At 42.7% G+C, this 20,035-nt stretch overlaps 1 protein-coding gene across 5 annotated transcripts in view; it reads right to left on the reverse strand.

The window, feature by feature from the left end:
• Positions 1 to 361: 361 nt before the first annotated feature.
• rerea (arginine-glutamic acid dipeptide (RE) repeats a) overlaps positions 362 to 20,035 on the reverse strand; it is a 175,777-nt gene continuing 156,103 nt past the window's right edge. For 3 of the 5 annotated variants that reach the window (XM_053481779.1, XM_053481777.1, XM_053481781.1), the window contains 12 exons: positions 16,630 to 16,710; positions 8,010 to 8,172; positions 7,696 to 7,788; positions 6,832 to 7,031; positions 6,562 to 6,723; positions 6,358 to 6,471; positions 4,759 to 6,140; positions 4,047 to 4,269; positions 3,261 to 3,957; positions 2,858 to 3,028; positions 2,542 to 2,710; positions 362 to 2,366 (listed from right to left, as the gene is read on the reverse strand). In XM_053481779.1, coding sequence (XP_053337754.1) covers positions 2,333 to 2,366; positions 2,542 to 2,710; positions 2,858 to 3,028; positions 3,261 to 3,957; positions 4,047 to 4,269; positions 4,759 to 6,140; positions 6,358 to 6,471; positions 6,562 to 6,723; positions 6,832 to 7,031; positions 7,696 to 7,788; positions 8,010 to 8,172; positions 16,630 to 16,710 — 3,489 coding nt within the window. In that variant the 3' untranslated portion in view covers positions 362 to 2,332. The remainder of the gene's footprint in view (positions 2,367 to 2,541; positions 2,711 to 2,857; positions 3,029 to 3,260; positions 3,958 to 4,046; positions 4,270 to 4,758; positions 6,141 to 6,357; positions 6,472 to 6,561; positions 6,724 to 6,831; positions 7,032 to 7,695; positions 7,789 to 8,009; positions 8,173 to 16,629; positions 16,711 to 20,035) is intronic. The other 2 variants (XM_053481780.1, XM_053481782.1) reach the window with 1 other exon arrangement.

Consider the following 20,035-nt stretch of genomic DNA (forward strand, 5'->3'; position numbering starts at 1 on the left):
GACTCACGTTTTGCTGTGTTTGACATCCCAGTGGTATCTTAATGACCCAGAAAGAAAGAAAAAAACAAAAGCAGTTCATGCACTAGACTCAAACTAAATTCAGTGGCTAATCTCTTTTTTAATTATCCGGATTATTTATACTGTATAATTACCTGGATTTAATTATACTGTAAATGTCCTTAAAACTGTTCCAGTTATCAGAAAATTAATCTCTTATTCACAATATACTACTGAACATTCAGATTTTTTCCAAATTCACTGCAGCGTATAGAGAAAGAAAAAAAAACAGGTATTTTGTTAGTATGAACATTTACTTTTGCCATGTGGTATCAAAAGAAGAAAGATAACTAGAAATCAAGTATCCATGTGGTGTAACTTAGTTTTATTTTAATTTCACAAAATTTTCAAAAAAATTACAAAATACTCAAATGGGCAGAACACAGGACTCACAATTTTTGTTTTTAATTATTTCTACTTTTGTTTACATTGTGTCATCCCATGGCGACTACTAATATATACAATAAGCTTCAAGATACCAGTATATATAAATCTTAGCACTCAGAATTTACATTCTGCTATTGCCGCTTTGAAACAAGAAGCTCAACCATTGACAACACTCAACATCGAAGGTTTTAAGACACAGAAAATTGGACAAAAAAGAGAGGAAATGCTGAAAACAAAATGAGAATGTTGTATACATCGAAGAGACAGAGACAGGTAGATGACAGAAAAAAAGAAAAAAGAAAATGCTTGATGATGGGGTTTGGGCTTCGGCTGACACAAACAAGATTCTGTGCAAGCTTTGGATGTTTTTTCCCCCAGCTCTTAACCGATAAAATAACCCCAGGCTGATATCTTCTACAGCACTGATTATCAAGTATTTTTCCAATTCTAAAATAAAAAAAAAATACCTTCTGGCATTAAGAGCATAAATGAATGTAAAATGAACATGATTGTGTGAGACATGAAAAGAGTGAAATACTGCATGTAACAGTGGATGATGGCCATCACAGCTCATACGAAGTGCAGTGTCAGGAATGCAGAGAGAAGCTGCAGTGGTAACATGTTCTTCTCCACTACTACAAACATGCACACACAAAATACGCATATTCTTGTTCAAAGCTCTTGAATCCATCTTATATGGAGAACCATGTCTTTCGAGTATCACAGTGAGGTTTGACTGAGTGAGGAGCCTCACACCTGGAGGCAGAAGTCACTTGAGTAGAGGAGGTGGGGGGCTGCACTGCTATAAGCACTGAACAACTGGTTTAAAATCACTAAAAGCATCCAAGAAAAATATTTACGTCATACTGGATCTTTGAATCAAGAAGTACGTTTAGAATGTTGCATAAAAATTTAGCTTTATAAAAACAATTTCGTTACTTTGGTGCAGAATACTAACAATTTTTTAAAATGCACTCGTTCATTTAAAACCAATCAGAATTGAACATTTAATTTTGTGACGTTCTTCAGTGCAATTTTTTGTAATCCATCGTGCACAGCCTCGGAGCCATCACACTTGGAGAAAATGAAGATGGTAATAACGTCATAGATGGGTTTGAATGTGTATCTGTGGCTGACAGTCTATAGGATGAAAAGCAGCTCAACTTGAGCCTTTATTCCGGGTGTGTGTGGATAAAAATCTGGTACCGCCGTTTCTCTGCGACCCTGTTTTATGGACCGCAACCATGTGACATGGCTACCTACTCAAATAATGCCATCTCATTCCCCTCTGAAACAAGGGATGATGCTTCAGAACTATTATACTGGAGGTCTAAGAAAATCAGTCATAATCCACACCTAATAATAATAATAATAATAATAATTATAATAATCATATGTATATATATTTATATATACTATTTACAGACTCAAAAAATGCCATGTTGCAGCTTTTCTTAAAATTAAAAACCTCCTACAATGTATTAAAATAAACATTGAATTTAAGATAGCACTTTTAGATATAATGGCCTGACTTCTCCTTTTTTTTGTAATTTTTTTTTTTTTGGAATAAGCACAGTGACAAAGTGTCTGGTATTCTAGCACCTACAAAAATGTCAGGGAAGCTTCGCAGAGGATGTTCATGCAGGAAAGTCACAATCAGTCTTGAGGACGTTGTCACTACTTGAACGCTATATACCAAAAAAAAAAAGTCTTTAAAAAAAAATGTCCATAAAGAAAACTGACAACAAAACAAAAAAATGTTTTCAGGTTATCCTTGTCACTTTTTCTTTTTTTTAATGTCCCAAGGGCCCGCAAATTCCTATCTGACTGTTCTGGTGCGACCTCCTGTGTCCTGCTGACCTCTGTGATGTCACATCCCTCTAAATGGTCACAGCTGCTTATCGCTCTCCTTCTTTAACCGGCTGTGGGGATGAGATGACAAACACCACCAGTCAAACAAATGTCTTACAACAAAATGCCCACATAAATAAGGACTGACTTTCATTCAAAACATTAAAGTCAGGAAATGGTTATGGTTATCACATGAGTTTTCGAGAGAGGTATAATACAAGTACCCAATTATCCCATGTGACTGACCTGTAGTAGTCCTCCTGCCCAGGCAGAGGGCCTCCATGCATGTGGTGGTGCCCATGAAGCCACTGCTGCTCCATTGCCAGTCTTTGCAGCTCTGCAGACTGAGCGTGCATAGCCTGTAGCTGGTGAGCTGCTGACATAGGTGGAGGCAAATCTCTAGGGTATGAAGTACCTGCAACATGAACACACGCAACAAAGTATACAAGTTAAGTCCCAAGTCTAAGTGAGACAGTTGTATAGTAGCATAGTACAATTATCTGAGCGAGAATGGTACAAGCTAATTTGGTTTGTGATATGATCCTGGTGGTGGAAGACGTACCGAATACAGGGTGCCGCAGCATCTCGTGCTCGTGTGGTGGCTGGCCAAGCAGCGGGTTTGGGATGGCTCCAGGCGGGTACGGGAAGCGGGTCAGGTGGGGTCCAGCGGCCAGGGGATCTACAAGGGGATGGGCTCCGGAGCCTGGCGGACACACAAGACATTCACCACCACCTACTCCGTGTCAGCAGCAAATTGTCAGGGTACAAATTCATCACAATAATACAACAATACAGACAAAATTTCATGCCGACACTCAAATATCAATCTTAATCACAGAGTCATCAGACACAGACTGAGCATGCCGGCTGCTGCATGCACTATTTCACACACCAAGCATGCAAGTAATTATTATGTATTTTAATGATTGATGTGATTAAAAAATAATAATAATAATTTCCCTCACCTTGGTGCAATGGGTCCTGCTGGTGCAGGTGGAGGTGAGAGTGGATGTGCGAGTGCTGGTGATGGTGTGGCGTCACGTTGAACATTTGCAGGCGAGCGATTGGATCGTTGGCTATCCTCTCAGCATGCAGGCGTTCGGCAGCCAGACGCTCTGGGTAGGACATCTCGGGCCGCAGTTGAGGATTGGCCAGGGCCAAGCGCTCACGCTCCAGAGGATTGAGTCCTGGGTGAAAAGAGGCGAACGGGTGGCCTGCCATGTGGGGTAATCCAATGGGGCCATGACGGGCAAAGTGCTCCATAGGGTTGGCTGAGGGGTGCAGGTTGTCAAGGTCTGCCGGTTTGACCTCAAAACCTGGCTTCATCCTTAGTTCCCTTTCACGAATCTCACGCTCACGGATTTCGCGTTCTCTCAGCTCCCGCTCACGCATCGCAGGGTCGGCATTGTACAGTCCCGGCATGTGGTATGCCAGCAAAGGCTCGGCTGGGTTTAGCGGCATAAAGAATGGATGGTTGCGGTTAGTGGGTGACATGACATGGGGTCGAGCGTACTCGCTTAGTGTGCGCAGGGCTGGCGTGTCAGGGCCGATATAGGGTGGCACAGTAGCAATAGTAGCTGGAGTGGCATCGAAGGGTGGTCGCATGTGAGCTGGCCCAGCCATTGGAGGCTCTAGTCTGCCTTCGTGAGAACTGGATGCCTTCTGTAAAAGTCAAAAGAGATTCTCATTAGGCATACAAGGCGTAGCAAATATTTATTTAACAAAGATCTGGCTAAAACAGTAAAACGTACCGCAGCTCGTTCTGCCTCTTTCTCTCGTTCTCGTTCTCTTTCCCTCTCTTTTTCCCTTTCCCGCTCTTTCTCTTTCTCCTCTCGTGCTCTTTGCTCTGCTTCCCTCTTCGCTTTCTCCAGTGCTTCCTCACGTTTCTTCGCCAGCTTGGACGATGGCAGTGGAGTAAAGTAGAAATCAGTTCTTGCACACGTGTTGTAGCCTCGGTCGAGGTACTTATAAAACCTGAATCAACAGGAAAGGAACAAAAATGTGATTAATGCAACATGCACAAATATTTAAGTAAAACTAGCTCTATTTATGTGGAGGGGCTGTGACCAGCTGACGTGCAATTACTTTGTGACAAATAAATGACCCCTGGCATGTCAGCTCATTATTCTTGAGTAAAGCAACTAAATCAGTCTCTTCAGTGCCACTGACATAATGAGCTACATCCTGGGTGCATTAGCAGTCTGATTGCTATTCACTGGCAGTGTGCGTGTGCGGCACAACAGACTGAACAAGTGATGCTGATGTACTGACCCATCCGTTCAATTTAACAATACAGGCATTAATGTCATGCCTGTGTTTGTATGATGAAGGTGGGTCAGCTATTAGCGGGCAAAGAAAGGCCAGTCAAACTTTTTAAAACAATTACTACATAACCTGGATAACAGTGTTTATCGTCAAATAGGTACCATGATGTACCAGATTAGAGATAAGAATGTGTTGTACCGTGCAGACTGGCTGGCATGACTGGGTGTATTGACGACGGTGGGCTCTGGAGAAGGACTCCTCTGTGGAGGTGGCGGGCTCTCGGGTTCCTCTGCCTCGTCCAAAGGTTCCTCTTTAATCTGCACAGTAGGCAGGGTGGCGGGAACTGTGCAGGGCGCACTGATGGAAGCGGGTAGGGGCATGGAGATGGATGAGGGGGGCTGCTGCAGTGCAGCCAGGGGTCCTGCCACAGAAGAAGGAACAGAGGAGGGTGGAAGAGAAGGTGAGGCTCCTGGAATGAAGGGATGAGGAGGGAAAGGTGGCTGCGAAGATGCAGAGTGTTGTGAGGAAGTGGTGGAGGGTGAGGGAAGTGGTGGAGCTGGAGGAGGCACATGGTTCTGAGACTGTGTGAGCACCGGAGGCTGAGCGGCCGGAGGCTGAGGCATGGGTTGTAATGGAGGCGGGTGAGCAGACGGCGGGTGGTGCGTAGAAAGAGAACTTAGGGGCTTCAGGGCAGGGAGAGGCGGAAGGTTGGGTGGCTTCTGGGGGAACTGTGGGGCAGACAAGTGTGGCGGATGTTTGTGTGTCTGAGGGTTTTGCATTTGGGGGATGGGCGTAGTGGGCGGAGGCTTTATATGAGGCATGGACATGGGTGCGGGAGGCAAGGGCTGCTCTCGTGGAGGCTGAGTGCCACTTTGGGAAGATGAAGACTGCGATGGAGGAGTGTGAGGTGGTGGCTGCTGCTGCTGTTGCTGGGATAGTGAGGCGGCCTGTGCTTGAGCTGACAGGGGGGAAGGGGGGACCTGAGACTGTGCGAGAGGAAAATTCTGTGGAGGTAAGGAAGCATGAGGATGAGGCATGTGTGGCCCTGCCTGAAGAGGATGACCCATTGGAGGCATGGGGCCATGCAGCTGAGGCTGTAGAGCTTGTGGGCCACTCTGGGAGGGCACAGGAGGTTGAGGGATGGCCTGTAAGGGCGAATGAGGAGAAGGCAACCTTGGAGGATGAAGTGCAGCTCCAGACTGAATGTGAGAAAGTGGGCCTGCTGAAGCAATCTGCTGTGGAGGAATGGGAGGGGTGGGCACGGACGGTGAAGGAAGTGGCGCTGCACTTGATGTTGGGGGTGGAGGTGCTGTGGCAGTGGAGGAAGGCGCTGCAGGGGGCAAAGTGCCCGCCTGACATTGTATTACAGGAGGATGCTGGCCCTGGAGGACCTGCTGTTGCGCTGAAGAATCAGAGTCACTCTCGTTGTCACGCGGGCTTGGAATGCTGGGAGACGAGCTACGGTTGTCCTGGTCAATGTCCTTAGGATCGCTGCCATCGTCGTTTACACTGCGGCCATCTGAACTTTCTACCTCGCCCTCTCCTTCACATTCCGAGGGTGAGTCAGGTCGATTCAACTCCTGTAAGACAATAAATAAATAAGTAAAAAAAAAAAAAAAAAAACATTCACAGAACTAAAGCATACTCTAACTTCAACTATCTGATTACTTTGTACCAGGTCTGTATTTCAGAAAGGTGACTAAACCTGATTATGAAGTATGGTCGAACTTTAGTGAATTATAGTGAGGTGTTAGTGAATGCTAAACACAATGAGGCAGTCCTGTAATGGAATCCTACCTGAGTTTTTGACTTCTTAGCACTGGTCCTCTCAGGCTCCTCTGTGTCTGAGGATCCCTTTTCTCTCTGGCGTTTAGCACTCTTCAAAGGCGATGGTGCCTCCTCCTTTATCTTCTGTTGTAATAGAAGATAAACATTTAGGCTCCTTTTATGCACAGAAAAATGTACATTTTGTAATGGTACCAGCTGCAAATGATTCCATACCTTGCTGGGTTTTTTCACAGAGTCCATCTTGCTGTCAGTACTGGACGTGCTGGCTGCGCTGGGTGACGTACGGCCACTTGAGCGTAGGTCCTCATTGTTTGGTGAGGCTCTGCCATCAGGGCTGGCTGTCTGCTTCTTTCGGCCACTTCGTAGCGTCGACATCTGAATTAAAAAAAAATCATAAATGACTTCACAACCATAGTGTACTAAAGTGTAAGCAAATCTAAAACCATATCTTAAAGTACGGTTTGCCCTATGACCAAGACTCACCGGCCCACGGTTCCGTCGAGTCCTCATGCTATGCTTCCCGCCGAGCCCATCCTCTTCCTCTTTGACGGGTTTGAACATAAACGGTGGCGGGTCCACAGGCTTCTCGATTGGGGGCAGCTCACCGTACTTCTTGAAATGAATGCGGCAGTCGGTGCACAGCAGGATATTCTCACGGCCCCCGTGGTGCCAGTCCTTGGAGGCTGCAAACACATTTCCGACTCTAGATGAGCACTGCATTTCATTGACTGGGAAGGAGTTAACATGGACCAGCCCTGACTCACACTCTTACATCACAGACATCTGAACGTTCACACTCAGGCTTGCCATGCTGCATTACGTGGCGAGGCTCGTAGTTCGTACCATATGGGAGTACTGTGAGTGCCAACTGCACCCAACAAGTCAGAGGGTTTAATGAGGCAAAGAACAAATGAGTAACTGTCAGGTAGGATGAAATTAGCAGCAACATCCTCCAAGGTCCATCTGCCAGTGGAGAGAGCGCGGGTGAGTAGCACGGCTCTCTCAAACGGAGAGTAATTACAGACCTGCTGTGGGGATTATTAAGGGCCTGACACGTCTGTGATGCTAGCACTGTTGTAGGAACGCCACCTGTCTCTGTTTGTTACTACTAAAATCTAATACTGTGATCAGTACACCTGGGGATTGACTAACTGCTGGCTGTGAAAAGCTCATATTTCAGTCAGCTGAATGTCAAGGTATTAATGTGAATCTTGTTAGATGATGTGTTACAAAATATCCAAAAAGGACGTGAAATACACAAGCCTGCCTCGCACAATATCAGAACGCACCAGACCAGTCTAACCTTCGGAATGGACATTTAGCATAGTAAAAAGAGGACTTTCTTACTGGTTGTGAAACAGTGGCGACAGGCGTAGCCTTTCAGTTCCTGTTCACTGTCTTCGCTGTCAAAGTCATCTTCACTGGCTGAGCTCAGGTCCACTGTAGGAGAAAGCCAAAGTTATAACAACAAGCCCAAACCCCAAGAATTGTGAATTTACATTTTACACAATGCAATTCCATTTGGGTTCTGTGCCTGAAAAATCATGAATAAATTTTCCTCGTGATATAGGGGAGAGGGGCCTCAGTGAATTTATTTTTGTACTGAAACGCCCTGTTAAGCTATGTCTGCTGTCTGTCTCTAGGGAAGGAAGAGCACTTACAGAACTCGCTGGAAGGCGGTCGGGAGGGAGTGTTGACAGGCGTGGTCGCTGTGCGGGTCTTGATCCGACGGAAGACAGGCTGCCTTCGGTGTCTGCGGTGGGCTCGGGAGCTAGCAGCCTCGGGGGTTTTCTTCCAGTAATAGTAAAAAGTTATCAACTCTCCCTGCAAATAGAGAATATTGAAAAATATCCTGTTTGGTTAATGCCATTTTCAAAAAAAAATAAAATAATTCTTATCAAAATGACCCACTGCTGAACTGCTGTTACAAATCAAGAGGTAACAAATTTATGCTGATCCACTAGTCCAAAATAAACAAAGCTGTTAACTGCGTTTTTTTGCTCCCCCCTTTGCTTGTACTAAAAGCCCTCAAATGTCAAACTGATAACAGCACACAAACAGAGGCTTATTTTCAGAGGGTGGCTGACGAGAAAGGTTTAGTGCTGAGGTCAGCTAGCGATTAAGAGAACAAGGATACCGGGAGGGAGACTCCATGCCGGGTTTTATAGCAGCCTGGCGCGTTATGCTGCGGCTGTCTGTGTTCCAGGATTAGGCAGTGAGGCTGGCTGAATGCTGGGATATTAGGATCAGTACATTGGTGGCTGCCTGGGTGGCAGGCGCTTGAATGGGAACAAAAGAACATGTCGGGGAGAGCTTTGGCGCTACAAATAGCGAGTGAAACGGCTCAGAGTCCCTTCGTTGGAAGAGTCAATTGAACTTTAATCAAACATTCAGGGTGCGCTTGCCAGGGAGCAGAGCGTATAAATCCGGCGCACAAAAGCCAGCCAGCAAATCAATACCCTACTGAAACATTAACACATGCAATCACGGATCAGAAGAAGCTTTTGCTAAGACAGCCTGCACAAATTAACTGGTGCTTTCCGACGGCTTTCGAAATAATACACACACCCTGAAAGTATGACCAGACGGAGGGAGCAATTATGTGGCATTCCGCCTGTGGTGGTTTATATCATTGTCTACCTTTTCTGACTTCCTTGTGCATAATCATTTGGCAACAGAAAATTATTCAATTTGCTGAAAACCCCTTAACGTATGGAGGTTTGCAGGCTTGATGAAAGAGGTCAGGTAATGGGTATGACATGTCTGGGAAACTCAGCATGAATTGGATTTAGATGCCATTAAAGTACACTGATGACTTTCTATTTTCGGTTCAGCTGTTCTTTTTTGACACAAATTGGTCATTGGTAAAATGCTCCTCTCTTTAAATCTCCAACAGCTTGGTGACTAGCATTTGTACTTTTTTGACCAGCGAGTTTTCATTACTCTAGAAGATCATTTAAATTGATGCTCGGTCAAAGTTTTCTTCATGCAATGCTTGGGCAAAGCACTTTAGGTTAGGGTACGAAGAAAATCTTGGCTGTTAAGATTTTTAAATTAGATTTTGAAATTATGAGGGGGATGCTATCATGAAAAAAGCATAAACAGTACACAGGCTGCTGCCATGCTGGACCCGAGAGCTCAGTCTTGTGCTATTTATGCTTGGAAAAGAAGCCTAAAACAGTGTTAGTCTTTTGTGATTATAGTAGTAATAAAAATATGTATGAAAAAAACAATTCTATCTATTTGGTATTATAAGTAAAGACTTCCTCAGAGTGTGTTTTCTGCAAATGTTTCCCGCAAATGTTTCCCACATGCTTCTGGCTTAAGCACTAACAACAGAACAGGCAGCGTAGCTCACTCTTACTCCCCCACCCCCCTCCAGAGCAAGCTTGCGGACATGAGTAGGCGAAATATCAATTATCACAATCACATCAATTACTTGTGGGTGGTTGAGACGATAGCCAAATGAGAAACACAAGTGTGACAAATCCTCTACTTTGACTCTGAGCCTTCCACCCACCTTAGCCTCTCATAACACTTTCAAAACAAACAAGAAGGAAAAGGCACTTTCATGCCAATCCTGTTTTCACTGTTTCGGAAAACAGGTTCATGTTAACGTCCCGCGATTACCCTTTACAACATGCGATTAGAGCAGGACTCTCCTTTGGGTAATTTCGCTGTGATATCATGTTGGTGGGAAATAATGGCCTGTGTAAGCGTGTGGGGTGTGTGAGTGTGTGTTGGAAAAGTGTAAGGCTTTGGCAAGGATGAACAGGGCGCAGGTGCTGGCCAAGGGATGGCAGACTTCCTGATGTGAAATCTAATTGAAATGTGCAGATCAAAACTGCTCAGGAGGACAGAGGGCAAGCTTTTTTCTTTGCTATGGAAAACACACTCTACATTCAACTACTCCCCTCTTTTCCTTCTGGAGCTAGACTTAAGCGATGAAGCCCAGACTTATAAAAGGAGATTAGGGGAAAAAGTCGGCCGATTTATGAAAAAGAGAATTTTATGTAAAAAAAATAAAATAAAAAAATGCCATGGATAAAATTCTCCGAATGTTCAGTTCAGTAACTAGGGCAGTGCTGTTGCTAGGAAAGAAATCACTATGGTCATTCAAAAGTAATTTAGTTCGCAGGCTATAAAAACAAGCGAGAACGGCTGGAGAGCAGACATTCATAAGCGTAGTGATAATGCTGTGTCTAATACGATCTGCTTGGGCAATATTTGGACGCACGGAGGTGAGGTTGAACTGACTTGATGAAATGTTCTAAGTGGATGCGGTGATGACAAATTTCCTTGGGCGATGGAGACCTACAGCCTTTCAAGTCATGGGAGAGGAAACATGATTTGAAGGGAAGAGCTTTGCTAGACCACACTTCCCAGCTCTAGTCATCTTCCTTCCTCTTTACATTTGCCTATCCTTTTCTAGCACAGTCTGAAAAGCTGAAAACAAAACCTCCCAGCACAATGCAGAATCGTAGGAGGAGCAACAGGAGCAGTTATTAGTCTTTTATGAAGGGAGATACCGTGCAGTGATGCAAAAATAAAAGATAGTCCCTCAGGAGGGGAAAGAAAAATGGCTTGCATCAGACCCACGCCTACATTTTTGAAGTCACTTTCACGAACATCAAAATGTCAAACTGTCCTACAGTGTGTGGAGACATTTTAAGCTATGCTTGAGGAAACAAAATGTTTCTGCTCCCTTTACTCTGGTGAATAGAGCTTCAATTTTAGATGCAGTAAACTGACTGATGAGATTTCTTTTTACATATACATCCATGTACTATTTACAACACTAGTTACTAGAATGATTATTTTATACTTAAAAATATATAAAAATATATAGTCACAGTGAGGTCAAAATATGCATTTTTAAAATATAAAAAATGTGTGTTTAGTAATAACAAATATATACGCGAACACATACATACATAGCAATAACTTAACCACTTGCATTTTTGGTTTATGTCGCCTCTAATACTTGTTAGCAGTAAAAACACGGGTACATGCTGGTGAACAAAAAATCCTGGAATCCTGATAACTTAAGCGCTGAATTATAGGCTGTTTCAGAAAGCTTCCATCTGCAGGATATTTCTGCGGGGTGGATTATCTGACAAGGAAGAGGCTTAACCTCCTATCACTGCACTAAGGGATTTTTTTTCCATCTCATTTCTGCCCCAAATAAGTGTTGATGTGGGTGTTTGTGAGCTGGTTTTGTGTCTGTGTGTGTGTGAACTGCAATTTCCAAGAGATCATGCCTTGTTCACTGTGATTTAGAAACAGCTCTGGCATACTGTTAGGGGAAATTGGGCCATTTACTGGACCTTCTAGTGTGTCTGTGTGTGTATGCGTGCGCAGTATGAGAGTGAAGGCTAAACTCCTGTATTTATACACTCATCCGTGCTCAAGCCCAGGCTTGAACAGATGGTTTCTGTTTTTCCTGGCAGATTTGTGATGAAGCCACAAAAGGCCCCTGCTTTGACAGGGCGCCAAACGGTTAAGGCTGGAGCTGGCAAAAGCAAGGCAAAGGAGAGCAGGAGAAAATGCAAGGGGAGGGCAGTGAGGGGGAAAGAGCGCCGAAGGGAGTGAGAAGAGGGAGAAAATGGAAGATAACAATGGACAATCAACCTTGCGCACAGAAAATGTCTCCAGAGCGCGCTCGCCCGAGCCAAATGTGTTGGAGGCTAAAAAAGAACATGTGGTGATTGGGTGCAAGCAGTCAATCTGCAGCTGTAAACATCCATTAGTCGAGTTTGGACTGCGCTTTCCTGTCCCGATGCAGGGCAAAGGCTGCCCGTCTAAAAGAAGGAAGAGAGGAGGTGCGGGGGGGGAGTAGCTGGAATGTAATTCTAACCTTGATGGCAGAAAGAGTGAGACAGTATTTTGACTCAGAGTTTCTGTATAAAACTACACAGTCTGGTTTAGAGCGTTGATGAACCCCTTTTACTATTTAATATGAACAAAAAGCTTAATAGTCTCTAATGAACATTATATCAGTATGGCTTTTTAAATGAAATAATTATTTGAAGGTATCTAAAATGTCTGCCAATTATGTTAACAGGATATTTAATGATTTAGATTTACGATTTTAGACTCGCTTTGTATTTCATCTTATTATTTACAAGACTTGAGCAGTTAAATATTAATAATGGTATTTACTGACAGTAAATGTAATCACTAACTTGTGCAACTGGTGAAAAGGTAAGAAGGTTTTTCTTGTAGAAACATCAGCAGGCAGGTTAAGTGTTGATCTATCCTTGTTTTAAGGTTGACAAAGTAAAACTAAGAACCCCACTGTAAACCTGGTTCGGCTTAATGAACGAGAGATAAGGGGGAAAACTTGATTTAGCTACATATCGTGAGTTCTTGTATCAGCAAACTAACTCCAAAATCAATATTTTTCAAATAAATTTTTATATGTTTGCATTTAGGTGGTAAAATCTTGCTGTTCCTCTATAATCCTGCATGTAGCATGCTCAAAACTATTTGCTCTAATATTTCTAACATTGGTAAGCAGCACAGCATTCTGTGTAGTAGGAGCAAAGGTTTTTTTTTTAGAATTTTAACGAAACCAGAAAAATATATTTTAAATATTTATTAAATTGCGATGCTTATGAAATCTTAGTACAAACTGAATCAGCACCTTGATATTGTAATCATATTGTATCTGGTGATTACTATTCCTAATGGACACCCACTTTTAAAATTATTCTGATTTCTGAAAAAATTAAATGAAAGCTTATTAAAAGCTAGCTAGTGAACTCCTGGTTTTGGTTGGAATAAAACATATAAGCTCTGCTTTAACAGGTCAAAGATGGACATGTGCAAGAATCAGCAATTGTTTTTCCTCCAGCTGTAAGCGGATTTGCCAACGGAAGAAAATATACAGCTATGATGCGACTTTTTTTTTTGACAGGGGCTGTTCACTCTAATCCCAAAGATCAACACGAATAGCCACGGCTTTGTTCACAAAACTGCACTAAACAAGCCAGAGCCAGTTACAGCCAATCAAGAAATTTCTGCCAATACAGAAATCAAGCATTTGTTCTTCAACTGTGAAGAGTAGTAAAACGACTGGCTGCTGGATAGAAGTGGAACATCTACAGTATAATGACATTTTCCATAAACAACAACCTCATTTACCAAAAACAAGCACGCTATTTTGTCACAGACAGCTGCTCCGAACTGTGGGAGCAGTTGTGTAACCTTTTAAATTAGCGCTCGATCCTTAGTGTGTAATTACATGAAGTTCTCCGGGGCTGAGGCAGCCGAGTAGATGACGCTCCCATGAATTTAATTTGATGTGTATACAGATCGCACAAGGGCACACATCTGCTACTAGGTTGAACCAATAAAAATCATTTTGGTCATCCTGAGAAGTGCAGATCCTGAGGCTGTGTGCTGCTTCATGCCACTTTTTTTAACTGGATAAAAAAAATGCTCCGTCTTTCCACAGCCTTTCTCTGCTTCTCTGACTACCTTGGATTTGACCAGAACCATTAGGCTGATCCCAGTCTCCAGACCAGCAGGAATGCAAATACAATCAATGGCTGAGATACACCTTAAAGAGGGATTGAGTGATGATTGGAGAAATCTGTTTAAATCCTAAACGAATGTACTATTTTTTCCTTTTGGAATAGTTGAAGCAGGAAGAGACTGACTTGACATATCTAGCTAATTAATAATAATCAACTCCAATACAATTATCATTATCTAGTAAATGTAATAACACGGCGCGCTGCAAGGTGAAAAGAAGCATGCCGATATCACTTAGACCTGAATCGATAAAAGCAGAGTTGAGTAACAGTGGCAGCGAGACTTGATTCTCCCACAAGGCCTCATGGGAGGAGTTGTGTTGGAAAAACAAAACGCAAAAGGAATAATTTGCTATCTGTAGACTAAGCACGTTGGGGATGTTTAGGAACATCTTCAGCACTGGTATACAAATGATTCCATGACGTCGTCATCTGAGTGAAGGAAATGGTGGCAGTGAAAAGAACAGCGACAGTCAGGCAACACACACCCACTTCCCTAGCTCCCCCTTTTATTGCCTTCATATAAAGCATTCCTGAGAGCTAGTCAGGCCTGGTGTGTTTGCACAGCAGTGGGCGCTTACTCTTGGCACCAGCTCTTTATGAGAAACCCAGCTAATAAGAGCTGAGGGGAGAGGCAGAGACAGATGCGCTGCACAGTATCGCCCTCTGTAGTCCTGGCTGTAGGCCCGGCACTTTAACAAGCTGTGTACAAGCCGTGAATTGTTGAACAACTGCACTGGGAAGGGCAGCATTTAGCAAATAATCGTTATGCGACAAGCAGGAGTTAAACAAAAATGCAAGTAAATAGCAGGGACTTTTGGGTTTCAGGGTTTGATGAGCACTAAACATAATTTCCAGTAAATATTTACAACCTTTTATTTAATGGGTTACTTATGAACAAAAACAAGATGGGAGAAACAGTGAAGAAAAAGAACTCCTGAGAAAATAAATCAAACTTTCCTCAGGGCATTGATTGGGGCTGGCACAAAGGACTGTCTTTCACCACAAAAGCTAGTTCTTGTTTAAGCAAAAAAAAAAAAAAAAAAAAAAAAAAGATTTAGCTGCAAGACAGCAATAGCTTTTTCACAAATGACTATAATTAACTAACCTTACAACCCTGTGACTTGTCCCAGTCACTCTATTAAACCCACCTGACTTATTATTTCAGCCTTCGTCCTCATAAGTTAATCAACAGGAACACCAACCATTTAAAATTATATATATATATCATTTATTTTATTTTTTGGGTGCTGTTCCTGTTGATTTATTTTGGGTCATCTATTTAGAATTCTACTACAGCTTTAATTGGTTAATGGTCTTTAAATAAAAACCCAACTAATTCTATGATTAACAAACGTTAATTACTACACAGAGTGAGTAAACACAGCAAGAATAAAGTCATGAATCTGAACATGAGGCTGAACTGCTACTCTAGTCAAACATATATTTGCTTGTGTCAACACTCCCCTGGTTAATATTTGTTTGCTCTGAATTTGACATCTCCGCACTGGTCCCTTTCGTACCCAGGATTTTCTTTAATACCTAATCGCCCTTGTTAAATCAATAGACTAACATGCGTTTTGGACTCGCTCGTGTTGCGCGGGATCCAGAAAGACAGCGAGACGAAGAAGGCAAACAGCTGACCTTTAAATGACAAACGGTTTATGTCAGAGCCAACTTGGATTCCTCTCAAACTGTGCTACGGGCGCAAGAGGTAATAAAAATAAGATGTTTCGAAAAACACGACCTCAGACGCCGTTAAGTGCGTGTACTAGATTTGATATTATATGTGAAGTGACGCATGGAGAAGGCTGATAAAGAAGACTCAACAGATTACACTTACTAAATCACACTCGAGAGTGCAGGATTATGTCTGTCAATTGGTGAATTAGTTAAAATGACATGACAACACTCATAAGCTATGATGTACATCGGTGGCTTTAATGTAGACGTCGTCTTGCCTCAACAACAGCACGTTCCTCAGAAGCAACACCTCGTGTCTAAATCTGTTCTAATCCCAGTGAAATGTACCTGTCAGATGTGGTACAGCCTTCAATCATACGTTCAATATAAACAGTGTGCAACTCGAATAGAAACAAGTTTTTTTTTTTTTTTTTTTTAAAGCTGTACAGTGTTTACACTTGAACCAAGTTTTACTAGTTTAACAGTATGTATGCAAATGCTGACACACTAGCAGACAGAAATGTAAAATAACACTACATTAATATTTAACTAAGCAAAGCATTTGTATGAATACAGGTCTCAAATGTACATACCCCTGACCATTACTTTAAACAAATTTAACAGTTAAAGTTAATACAGACTTTTATGACATACAGCAACAGAGATGGTAACAAATTGTGAAGTTATCAGTGAAGATAAACGTGAAGAGGAACAGACATTATAAGAGTGCCTTCCTCAGCAGCACTGCATAAACAGTCATCGTTCTGTTTTGGTTGCAAACACAGTGTGTTCACTGTTCTTCGGGAATCCATCCAACAACCTAATATGCTTACTGTTAAATCTAATATCCATGCACCATGTCCATCTGCGAGCTACTTGTATCGCATTTCTTTCACTAGCCCAGGTTCAGCGTGATTTGACTTCAGCATGTCTGCTCTATAAATTAGAAAATTGTTGGGGGGGGGATAAAAAAAGACCACGAAAACAAAAAGGACTTGATTCAAAGGAGAAAAAAAAGTTTTACTATCAAGAAAAGAGGAAAAAAAAACCCACAACTTACCGTTTCCTTGTTTGGTAACAGCTCTTTCCGAATCCTGAAGAAGTTTTTGCCATACTGTCTCAGTCCTTTTATAAACCGTTTCTGTCGGTGAAAAGGCACACAGAAAGGAGACAGGAAATCAGATAACTTTGTTCACGTGTACACAAATACCTTATACTGCAAATAGAAGAAAATATTTTGATAGCAATCACTCTGTAGCTAAAGGTTAAGGGGAAAAAAAGGAGAAATGACAGCAAAAACAGGAATAAGAGCTTGAAATAATCCACAAGAAAAAGCGAACGTAAAGGCAATTTCTTTTGGAACAAACTGCTAACTGTACACTGGAGGCATCTGAAGTTCATAAGTGAACTTTACTAAGTTACAGAGAATCTCAACACGCCTTTCCTGATCGAGCAATTCTCAGCCTTAAACTTCAAAGAGTATCTCAGTTTCGGCAAGGAGACAGAGAGTGCGAGAGATAAAAAAAAAAAAAAAAAAAAACATTAAAAAAAAAAAAACCTTGCGTATTTAAAAAAAAATCACAGATGACTTTAGTGCTATTTGGATATAATTTTTTTATCAGGTTTAAAATAATCTATTCGTCACTTGAAGAAAGAATAACTTTTAACATTTAAAGTGCTGCGTACTAAACTTCACAGCTAGAGAAATAAAATGGCTAGAGAAATAAAAAAAAGAAGGATTCTCTTTGGTGAAAATATTTCTATTCCTTTAAACGCCACAGACTGTGAGCCATAAAAAAGTGCAGGCAAAAAAAAAAAAAAAAAAAAAACATTCATAACCAACGAACCAGACAAGCAGCAGATTTACTTTCTTGTTCCAGAGACGAGCCCTGCTCCACAGCAATCTCGGCCAACGCGTTCCACCAACTAACTCCACCGAATAAAACCTGCCCGAGTCTGCTCAGCGCACGATCCGATTGACAAAGTCCACACGCAGGTAGAAGAAAATCTGAGACGCAAATCCACAAAGTCCCCAAAGGTGCGACGCTTTTTTATGCGCAAGAAATAGCTTGTCACTCTCTGCTCCTCCACTACAAAGGGGAAGGCTTTACATGTGATCTTTCTGCTAGGGAGCCTCTGTTTGGCGGCAGTGTGTAAAACCTGGAGTGGAGTTCCGCGCTGCATGGTGGCTTTCTGTCACTCAAGCGTGCTCTGAGCGCAATCGCACTGCTCTAGTTGTCTTTATGTGTGCATTTGGGCATGAGTGTAAGCCGTGCAGGTTTACATCTGCCTTCCTCATTAGTATCCCAACCCCCTTAATGCTGCCTTTCGGGGGGTGGGGGAAAGACATCACCTGATTAGAAATGCAAGAAAATAAGAAGCCTGGAGTGATGTATGTGTGTAGTGCAGAAATGTTCAGGAGACCATTAACTGGTGACAGGAAAACCAGGCATGGAACTCTTATCGCCTGTTAGCACATACAGTCCGTGCTAGTTATGTAACTAAGGAAGTGTTTACACATGGCTTTTAAAAGCGCAGTCTGTGACAGGGTGGAGGCATTTAATTTCCCAAACGACACTCTTTACAATATTTCCCCTTCAAAGTTCTCTTAATACTCACACCCAACTGAATCAGTTAAAAATAATGAAAAGGTTATTTCAGAAAATTAAATAAAAATACAAGCACCATCAAATGCTAGCGTTTCCTCACCTTGGCATTTGTACAAGCAGAAACAGATTAACATGCTCAGGCTCGAACGCAGGAAGGAAAGAAAAAAAGTCTGTGCCAGAAAGTAAATATTTAACCGATCTGATGTGCTGTGGGAGGTGTAGTGCATTAACCAGTAGATGGAGCAGTGTTCAAGAGCTGTAGTTGTGGGTTATCTTGCAAATCCAAAAAAAACAAAAAATAATAATCATTAAATATTTAACCAAACAACAAAGAAGTCGTTTGCCTTACATAATTACATATTCAATAAAAATAAATTGAGGATGTGATGTAAAGCATGTGGCTTCTTCCCAGGTGTACTGCTCCATTGTGCCTCTTCCACCACAAACCTGGTGGACATCTGCCACAACAACTGGTGATTAGAACTGGACCAGGATGCGCAGTGCTCCTGCATGTAGTTGCCCGACATCCTTGTGTGTTAACGAGGCCCTAAAACATCAGCGTGCGGTTCACGGGTCTGTCCCTTGGTATTCTGTATTTAAAAAAAAAAAAATTGCAGAGACTCTAATGGCATCATTTGGGGTCTCGGTTCTTGACCGGTAGGACAAAACCAATTACACCTGCCAGGCATGCATGCATGGTGTTGTCACTGGCCTGATTGTTTTGCCGTAATTACGTTATGCCTGCTGTAGCATTTACACTGCTTGGGTGTCTGTGGGAGCTGTGCACACCACTTCATCATTTTCTCTCTCTCTCGCTCTGTGCTCTACGTCGGCTCTGCTTTAAGGCTCCATTTCAGCTGCCTGGGCTCGCTGCTCCCTGAGCCCAGCTAATAAATCATGCTCCAATCTGCTCGCTGAATCGCTCTGGCCCTGCCACGATTGCTCCAGCCCTGGGTTGCTAGGCGACCAGGCAGAGAGGAGGCGGGGCTGAGGGGAGAGAGCTGGAGGGAAGGAGGGAGGGAGAGTAAAGGGAGCAAGAGAAGGAGGAGGGGAGAGTTACCAAATCGTCAGGCGCGCATTCTGCTGAAACAACAGGCTTCTTTTTTTCTTTTAGAAATTGTTCCAGAGAGCTGGCTCTTTTGCCGTGGTTTTGCTTCACACACCCTCCCTTTCTCTTGCTTCTCAACAGTACACTATTGTGAACGAAAGATCACGGAGACGGGAAAGAAAAGTAAAAAGGCCATTGTGACTCGAGCACACTTCCGGCTTAAACAATAATTGTTGGAAGCTGAAAAACTGGTTTACAAAATGATACAAAAGGATGATGTCAGAGATAAAGACTGGTGTGTTTCAAACGTGCAGCAGCCGTGTTAGTGGTGGTGGTCCAAACACTTTCTCAAAGACATGCCTCTTTAAGTGTGCTTTGTCTAAACACACAGCAGGCTTGTGAAATCACCACTTGACCTTTTACGAAGGCTGACCTACAAATGCAGAGTTGTGCCGACTGCAGGATAAATTTAGTAAAAGAAAAAACAAAAACACAAAGTGTCACGAGAGAAAAGGCGACATCCGTGCACACAAAACAACCACAGAAACAAACATAAGTCAGCCCACATCCTGCCTATTTGAACCTTATATAATAAATAAACCACAAGTGATGGAGAATGCGACCTACTAAAACCGGCTAAAACAATCACATTAATCAGGTTGTGTAGGATTGCACTTTAGAGCAGAAACACATTTTGGCTCAGTCACAGTGCACGACGCATTTGTGCACAGCGTATGAATATACAACAACTCAGCAAAACCAGCTTCTGCACAGACAAGGCAAGAGGTGACAGGAAACATGGTAGCATG

The sequence above is a fragment of the Clarias gariepinus genome, chromosome 22, assembly GCF_024256425.1.
Source record: "Clarias gariepinus isolate MV-2021 ecotype Netherlands chromosome 22, CGAR_prim_01v2, whole genome shotgun sequence".
NCBI lineage: Eukaryota > Metazoa > Chordata > Actinopteri > Siluriformes > Clariidae > Clarias > Clarias gariepinus.